This window comes from Teleopsis dalmanni, chromosome 1, assembly GCF_002237135.1.
Source record: "Teleopsis dalmanni isolate 2A chromosome 1, ASM223713v2, whole genome shotgun sequence".
NCBI lineage: Eukaryota > Metazoa > Arthropoda > Insecta > Diptera > Diopsidae > Teleopsis > Teleopsis dalmanni.
In genome coordinates this window covers 233,824,008-233,833,294 of record NC_051846.1, presented here as the reverse complement: position 1 = coordinate 233,833,294, position 9,287 = coordinate 233,824,008, and the positions used below count along the sequence as shown (strand labels likewise).

General features: G+C 31.9%; 1 protein-coding gene across 1 annotated transcript; it reads right to left on the bottom strand.

Annotated features, from left to right (window-relative positions):
* Positions 1–799: 799 nt before the first annotated feature.
* On the bottom strand, positions 800–8,572 carry LOC119667699 (adenylyl cyclase 78C-like). The gene is made up of 7 exons (XM_038077007.1): positions 8,407–8,572; positions 8,004–8,196; positions 7,637–7,770; positions 4,668–4,757; positions 1,988–2,149; positions 888–1,024; positions 800–842 (listed from the first exon to the last, which is right to left on the bottom strand). The coding sequence occupies exons 1-7, from the start codon at positions 8,503–8,505 to the stop codon at positions 800–802; spliced, it is 858 nt and encodes a 285-aa protein (XP_037932935.1). The 5' UTR covers positions 8,506–8,572.
* Between the last annotated feature and the right edge of the window lie 715 nt (positions 8,573–9,287).

Here is a 9,287-nt window from a genome sequence, read left to right as displayed (position 1 = left end):
TGGCGGAGGCTATTCAACGCGTCCAAGAATTACTCACGTCTGTAATGGTCAACTTGGTTGGTTGGTTGGTTGGTTGGTTGGTTGGAGTGGCGGCCTTGTATCCCAAAAAGCTCACTTAAGCACAAATAATGGCACATTGTGGTACCACAGGAGTTACGTTGATTTGTATAAAGATTGTAATCAGTATAACATCACGTCCGAAGAAGAAAAGGTAACGACTCCCTATTAGGACGGAAAACCAACCTACAGTTCTATGATTGCTAGGTCCCTAACCATTACAGGATCAGTCAGGTCGGTTAGAAAAGGAGATCCAAGGGTTTTTAATCTTCTTCTGGCTAGGGAAGGGCACTGACACATAAGATGGAATACAGTCTCCTCCTCATCCTCAGAACCACAACCTCGACAAAAGTCATTAAACGGGAGACCCAGTCTCATAGTGTGCCTTCCTATTACGCAGTGTCCCGTCAGCACAGATACCGTTGTGCTGAGCAGGTTCCGTCTTAGTTGAAGTAGCTGCCTAGTTCTTTTCTTTTGTTGATTGGTGGGTTGGTTTAAGTAATAGCATAGCTTTCTCACCTAAGTTGTGCGTAGGCGAAGTTTTGTTACCGTACACTGGGAGATAAGGGTAAGTAAAAGTTGTTGATGTGATATTTTATTTTCTAATAATAATGATTTATGATTTTACGGTATTTTTACTTTTCAATTAGTTGCCAAAAACTTTTTTTATATTTATTTTATATGTATTTCGCATGCTTTTCCTATTCAAAAGCAATTAATTGTTATGATTATGGAAATTATATCAGCCACATTTTCTCATATCATTTTTCAATTTATCAATTATTCTACATAAACACGATTTAATTGTTTGTCGAAATTATTAAACTCACCCTGGTATGCCACCGGATTCCATGTGATTGGCAATTATAACGTCATTTGACCAAACATCAAAATGCCATTTTTTGTTACCCAAAACGCCGCACATAACCGAACCGCTATGGATGCCAATGCGCATATTTAAATCGACCTGTAATTAAAATTGTAAAGGGATTAGGAATATGCACACATATAGAAGGATGAAATATATGTTCAAATGTAAACAAATTGGTGAATAGATTAGTTAAATGTATTCTGTTTCAATTTATGGGACTAAGGACCACAATAGTAAAATTGACAGTTTGTTTACAGAAAATGGCCCGCATCAAAACGTACTAATACGGTTGACTCTGGAGCTTTGTTATTTATTTCATATCACATTGCCAGCATTACCGTTTATCACATTGTCAGCGCTACTTTGTTGAGCACTTTACTGGTGCAACAGGGCGTATGAGTTATGTTACTTTATTATGTTGCAGGCAGGTGCAGTAATTTCGAGCAAAAATATATATAATAATAATGCAATACTGTATTCCTTTTAGTTTTATATCTTTATTATTATTTTTTTTAATATTACTATTAAATTTTCATATAGTTTATTTAGGAGTAAAAAATTAAGACCTTTTTGCTTTTGATTGATATTTAGTTCATTTGCATACAAATGATTTACCAACAATCTTTGCTTTCAGCTGTCATACTGCATTTATTAAAGGAAATATACAATATTAAATGAAATATAAGGCAAAAGTGCAAAGGAAATGGTATAAAAATTTATGAATCTTTGGTTTTTACTCAAATCTGTTGAATATTTCATTGCAGCCCAAAGCATTGCTAAAAATTTGCATGCAGAATTTCATTCACACACTAAAGCTGAACACATGCCATCTAGTATAAATATACCAACACATGGCACATATTTATGATATAGCACCTTTGGGCCACTGTGCCCATAACATGCATACACATGGGTGCTTGGGTATTTATGCAAACGATTCCGAAAAATATTTTAAAAATTTAAAAGGTAATAAATAAAAAATGAATTTACACACAATTTTTTGTGTGTGTTGATTTTATTTATTATTTTAACATAAAAACTCTTTTCTTTTTTACTTACATGCGTGTGCAGTCTGACATCTTTAATAGCTCTTATCATGTGAAGTCCTGTCTCGACACTGCAAACTGCATGATCCGGACGTGTTTTCCAGTTATCGCTCTCGAATTGGGACACGCAATAATAACAATCGCCCAGCAATTTAACCCGTAAACAGTGATTATCCTTGAAGCAATAAGGAAACATAGGATGATAAATCATTTTCAAGTTGATTTTAATATTAAAATTGAGTTTTCTTTACGTTGGAGCCAATGAAGCAGAGCTGCATCGATAGCTCATAATTTGCATATAAGAAAAAATTTATACTCCCATAAACTTAATGTAATGTAAAATGTGAAATGGTGGGGTTACGATGAACATGTCCAGATTGGTAAGTGTTTCGTTTTATATACAAATTTTTAAGAACGCAGTTTCTTTTATTTTAGCATAAAAAATATGAAATAAGTTTTTTTTTTTAATCCATTAACTGAAAATGCAGCTAAAAACAAGGGAAACTGAAGGTCAAACGCTACAAATATTTTAAACAAAAATTTTTAAAAAATATTCAAAAAATTGCTATCTATTAAAAATATAGGAATATTTTCATAGAGACGTTTTTCGAACAGTGTGAATTCCAACAATTCACAACTGCTCCGAAAACCTTCTTATTAAATAAAATAGTTTCTGTTAAGTCATAATATTACAATATAATGACAACATAGGATTTTACGACTTACAACTGTTGTTAAACTAAATTAGGTATTGAATATCTTAATAATTTAATAAGGTAGTAAGAATTAAAATAGTGAAACGAACTTTAACAGACTTTTTGAAGAACTGTCACTTTAACATGCTCAAGAGGTTTCAGTAATACCATACTCCACTTTAGTGGAGTAACAGATTTCGTAAGCTTCATAAAAAACACTGAAGCTAACAGTATTTCCAAAACAAAGTGAATACCATTAATGGCTAACTAACATCAAAGTGGGTGATAAACAAAAGGTTCCAAAATGAAGTGGTCCTTATATTAAATATTAAATTATTTCACAATTGTCAAAGTGTCTAGAAATTATTGGCTAATGCATATTTTAAAAAACCCTTTCAAATAATTTACTTAACCTCACATGGGTCGACAACCCAACTCTTAACAAAGTATAATCTCGGGTTTTCTACAGTAGTTTTAGATAAATACTCCAACAACTATGCACCGATCTCAGTAGCGAAGAAAAATTAATGATTGTGACCGCACTATACATACATAACATGTGAGAATTTTGCTATGGAGAAAACGGTAAAGCAATTTAAAAAATTTAACATTGGACATTTGGAGAGAATAAGATGCAAAAGCAGTGATGAAATTTATAAGACTGAGTATGCTTCATTTTATAGTTGAATATACTCTAAAGAACGATAAAATGGGTTTTAAGTAAAAAAATATGCAAATTTTGTGCTATATTTGGAACTTATCAACGCAACTAAGTAAAGTCAGAATTGTATTTATAGCTATAATTGCAAATTCCAAAAAATCAAAGATTAGAAAATGTTTAGACTTATTATCTAGATCTTTGATACAATGCTAAACATATGGCTATACATGTAATGCCTTTTTGAGAAGGCACATCTATTAGAAATGATATTAAATAAGTATTTTTCAGCATTGCAGTGAGTTATATCAATTTTTCCGAGCATTATTCGATATATTAAAGATCTATTGAAGTTTCATTAATTTTAAAATTTATTGCCTACTTTTAGGGATTCCTTAAATTAAATTTGTAGTGTTTGATATTTTTACACTGTTATTATTAATATGTGTTGTGGTACTGCGACTGCTAGGTCTATTGTGCATTCTTCCGGATGTCGATAAAAGTAGTAGAGAACGTACTTTAAGGTATTAAGGTATTCCGTGTGTTTTAAGGAGTTTACCGCGTGTGTTTATTAGCGTCGGGCATTCTAACAGCACTTGTATGGATGACTCTTCATGCTCTTCGAAGAATATACAGTTTCCGTCTGTATATATACCAAGACTGGTAAGGTGGTATTTTAGTTTACAATGTCCTGTTAGTTCTACTTTGCGATTATATGACATACATATATATAAATACATATATCATTTTTACTCTATTTTATTTTTACTCTATTTTATTTATGTGATTTTTAAATTTAGAAAAAATTCAAAAACTAAAAGTGCTAAATTATACGAACTTATGTCCCACAAACTTGAATCCTACGCACCTAAGTCCTATAATCATTGTCATATGCGCCAAAATATTATTAAGTTTATATATATATCTCTTTTCTATTTAAAATATTTCATACTTATTGCAGATATCACATTTGATTAGTGTCATCTGCATTTTTTTCGGTGTGAAAATTGAATTTCCCATGAAATAGAAATGCAAATTATAATTGAAATTTTGCTTTTTCATAACAACCAAAATGTGAATTTTGCACTTTTTGCATTTGACACTTAACTATCTTAAATCTAGATTATTAACACAAAAAAAAAAGATAAACAGAAAATAATGTGTTTTAAAAATTCACGAAATACTCGTATCTAAAAATTAAATTGCTATAAATATTATGCAAAATTTCACCGAATGTGGCCATCACACATGCACCACCAATCCCACTAAGCTCACCTAAACGGTTTTATAGTAGATTTCTACATAAATTCAAATTTATTTTTTGTAGAATCCATACTCACCTCTGCGATTCTATCGAAGCGAGCAAAAAGGTCATTCAGGATTTTCACGAGTTGCTGTGCTGATGTTTTGCTGGCCAATTCCGTGAAACCCTGTCAAAAGAAATAAGAGCACCAAAAAGTTAGTAACCTTACAAAAAATTATTTTTATATGTATGTGTACATGTCTTTCAAAATAAAATAATTGACAGTTATTTTAATTAATTTTTGTAAAAAATGTCATAAATTTTTTAAAAACTTTAAAATTTTTGAAAAGTCGTGAACTATTGGCAAAGGGTCTATTGTGCAGAGATGTGGTATAGTTAATTAAAATGTTATTACAGCAAAATAAAAAAAAATTATTATATAGGTATATATTATAAATATAATTTTTTTTATATACATTGTCTTTCATGAATATCTCTTTCATCAATTTTCCATCTGGAGATACCTGGCTGTTGGGAGGTCCCTTTTTAGAAGAGAGTTTAATCATTTATACTGACAATAGGTAGTAGAGCAGGTAGTGGAGCAGGCAAAGGATTTACTTGGAGGGAATCAATAAATCTATATATTAAGGAATTTCTGATCACTGTAATGTTTATTAGACGGAAGAGATTGCTATTTTGAAAGCTATAGCTTGTCTAGACGTGAATAATATACGGCATCGAAATATACGTATGCTATCAGATAGTCACTGAGTCCAGTCCAATTCACATCCGGAACAGTATTTTGACTGCTACACATTTCTGAATGAGATGTCGATGCGGTTTAATATTTCTCTACTCTGGATCATAGCGATGTTTTCGGTAACTGCAAGCTAGACAAGGTGCTTTAGATAATATTGCGATACATTTGAAAGATTATGGCATAATGCTACGACTTTTTCTATATTGAGTAATTTAATAGAAGGTGGGTATAGCAATGGATATGCAGGCATCTGTACACAAGTTGATAGTGTTCCCAGTTTACTGCCCAGTTTATGCGTCGATTAACTATGGTACGGGCTTACTTTTTTAAGGATCATGTCCATTTCCAGAAGTTTCTTGTTAACACACATTTTGATTTTTGCTAAAGATTTAAAGATTCAAAAAATTTAAGCCCTCAGTTCTTATACTGCAACGCAGTGAGTTAATACACCTAAGTGAATCCTTAGTGTCGCCAAAATAATTTAATCCAACCTAACCTGAATATTCCGGCGTCATGTGATCGTCTTTCCAATTAACAAAGCATAACTGCTTTCAATAAAAAAGGCATTCTTCTTTCTCTACATTGGCCTCATTTGATGGATTTTTCCTTATATCATTACACTATTACTTTTCTGTGAATACATGAAACTGATTGAAATAATTTGAAGTACAAAGTATCTAGAATTATTGGATAAAGTAGATGAAGTAGATATTTAATCAAATCCGCCACATATTTCATTCTGGTGACACCATTATGTGCTGAGTTAACTCAATCTGGCATATATTTTATTCCGGTGACTACCCTTTGAGAGTCATTATTAACTCATACACCCACATATTTCATTTCGGTGACTTAAGTACTATAATTAAGTCAATTCTTCACAAATTCCAATACGGTGACACCAACGAATGCCAATATTCTGGTGATCCCCTCGAATTAATTCAATCCTCCACATATTTAGATCTGGTGCCCGAACTCAGCGATTAATTCAATTCTTAACAAATTTAATCGGTGACCCATCGAATGCCATACTCAACATAATGAGTCTACACATTGATTAACTCAATTTTCCACATATTTCATTCCGGTGACATCATCGAGTGCCATGATATGATATACTTAATTCTTTATATATTTCTTGTTGGTTGGTTCAGTGATACTGCACTGAACTATTTTAGCAAATTATCTTTTGTAGACGCAACTAACTCGCAACGGCTTCATTTAAGTGGCAATTAGAAATTTGAGAAATGAAAAAAGTTGGACGAAGACATATTAGGGAGTAGTGTATTTGACAAATAAAAAAATTTGATTTTTTTCGCCAAAAACTTTTGAATAACAATGGCTTCGTGCGATGCTGCTTTTTCATTGTGCAAACCCTATAATTTAGCCTTGGACTAATCTGCTTATTTTCGGTAGGTATTTCTATTAAAACACTTCATAACCTCAAAAACAGTTTTTGTTAATCTTTTTCTGCTTTTTTAAAAGTGGGAGTGGATTATATCTGGATTATTGAAAACTGTCAGCTTGACCTCGATTTCCAAACAATTTTAATTTGGTTTTTTGGGTTTCGTGCTGTTCTTGAATATAAAAGTTCAGCGGCTTCGCTGGTTTGGTTATGTCATGCGAATGAAATAAAGTATTCTAACTAGAAAGGTGTTTGATTTGGTACTCGAAAGTGGAAAACGCGGTAAATGACGTCCGCATCTTCGATGAAAGGACCAGGTGACAAACAATTTAGGGACTCTTGGCGAGAGGAAGTCACTGTTCTGGCTGGTTGGCGGAGGTTACTGGGCGCAGTCAAGGACGACTTGCGTCTGTAATAGCCAATTTAATAAGAAAGTTTTTCTTGGAGCGTTCATATCAGATTTAAAAACCTCTCCCATATGTTTTGATATGCAATAATAGAGATCTTTTAACTGTGGAATATTTCTAAAACCTACTTTTCTGAATCCTTTTAGTTATAGTCACTTAATAGTCATTTTATTGCAATAAATTCTTAGTGAATAATTGCATTGAATTGCAATTCCTGAAATAAACTCCATCTACTGAAATATTTTCTTTTGGATTAACTTTTTTTGAATGTTATTCCTAAAATATATTAAGTCGCTGTCTGTTACGACTATGTAAAGTTGCAATCGCATTATACCTTGCAATAAAATCTATAATCATTCCTGAAATAAATTTAAAGTACGAGTATTATTCCGAGCACATGTAGGGCAGAATAATAAATTTAAAACAAATGCTCCTTCTTTTGTTAACACGCCTTATATGTGTTATTTACTTAACTCCTGCATAAGCAAACTCACCTTGATGTCCGCGAACAGAATACTGACGTTGTGCATCGGGTACACGTAGAGTTTATTGAATTGTGTCTCCACCATCGGATCGGTGCCTTTGTACATTTCCGTGCGAATCTGGTTGTTGACAATGTTGGGCAGAACTGAAAATGAAGTTGTTTGTTTACATTAACATGAAATGACATTAAAATGCACTTTCGTACGTCATTCGTAGTAAATTAAAAACTTCAAATAACAACACAAGATACTCATTCACGTATGAAATACTAAATAGATATTCTTTAAATGGAAAAATTACTACGAAACCTCTCTAAAAAAACTACTTACAAGTAAAATATATAATTTTGCAAATCGTAATAAAAATAACTTAACTTACTTGAGTCCAAAAGTTTTTGTGTCCTTTGTAGTTCCTTCTCTGATTCCTTTTTATGTTCCATGGCTTTGTGCGTCTCAATAAATGCCAAGCGTTGACCTCTATCGGTTAAATACTTAGTGTACATCCCAGCTACGTTTATTGCCGTATAAAGCATAAAGTTGGCAAATATTTGAAATAAAATGCAGTTCGATTTCTAAACAAAAGGCAAATATAAACAAAAACAAAAACAAAGAAACTTCGTAAGTTAGTAGATACAAGACAAGGACATTATGGTACAATGTAAATTAAGGATATTAGACAAGAGCAGTACATAAAGGGGAAATCATTGATTGTTAGCATAGTAAATTGTTTATAAAGTTTTTTACGAGTTGGTAAGAATAGCAGCTCATAGCAACAAACTTACTTCCTGGTTCTGTAATTTAATTATTGTAATTACGGCCAGATGACAGCTGGCTGTTATGGTGCCACCAACGACGCACCACTTCAGCGGCAGCGGCAACATTGCGTACGGCACAAATATAACAAAAAGTATATACCAAACGAGGTATTCGCGATCGGCGAAGCCAACTCCTTTGCCAACGAATCCTGAAAGGAAGTAAATTGCAATATAAAATACAGCAAATTAAATTGACTGTTGTTGAGGAAGTATGATAAAGCATGATAATGACATGTAATTTGCAAAAAGTCATGAAAATACTTCAAGGATTTTAATTTTCAGCTTCGACTACTTCAATCAAAAGTATGATATAAAAATAGTATAATTAGTTCTTGGTAAAAACCTTAACTAGTTTTGAAATTTTAAAACTAATTAATAAACTATAAATAAGTAAACAAAATGCAGGACGATATTTTACTTGGATCCATGAATAGTTGAAAACAAATTAATATTTCGTTTAATATTTTAACTCAATATGTTAATAATATTTTTAAAATTTTGCAACCGTAGATCCATAACTCCTTATACAAAACGATTTGGAATCACGTTTTTAAAGTATAACATTGTCACTTTTTTGAAAAAGGTGGAAAGTGTAGATATATGTACAGAATATAAATTATTCATTATTATTAAATACATTAGACAAAAAATGTGTAATTAAACAAAATTTTTTTTATCGAATTTAAAGTAGATCCTATTAAGTGAAAAACAAGTATGATAATTCTTCATCCAATCCAGAACACATTTTTACAAGATTGATATAGGTTTGGTCTCGGCTGATTTAGGAGTGCTTGTCCAGGTATGACAAGCTGATCATATCTGAATGGAAGAATTAAGTGTACTTGATA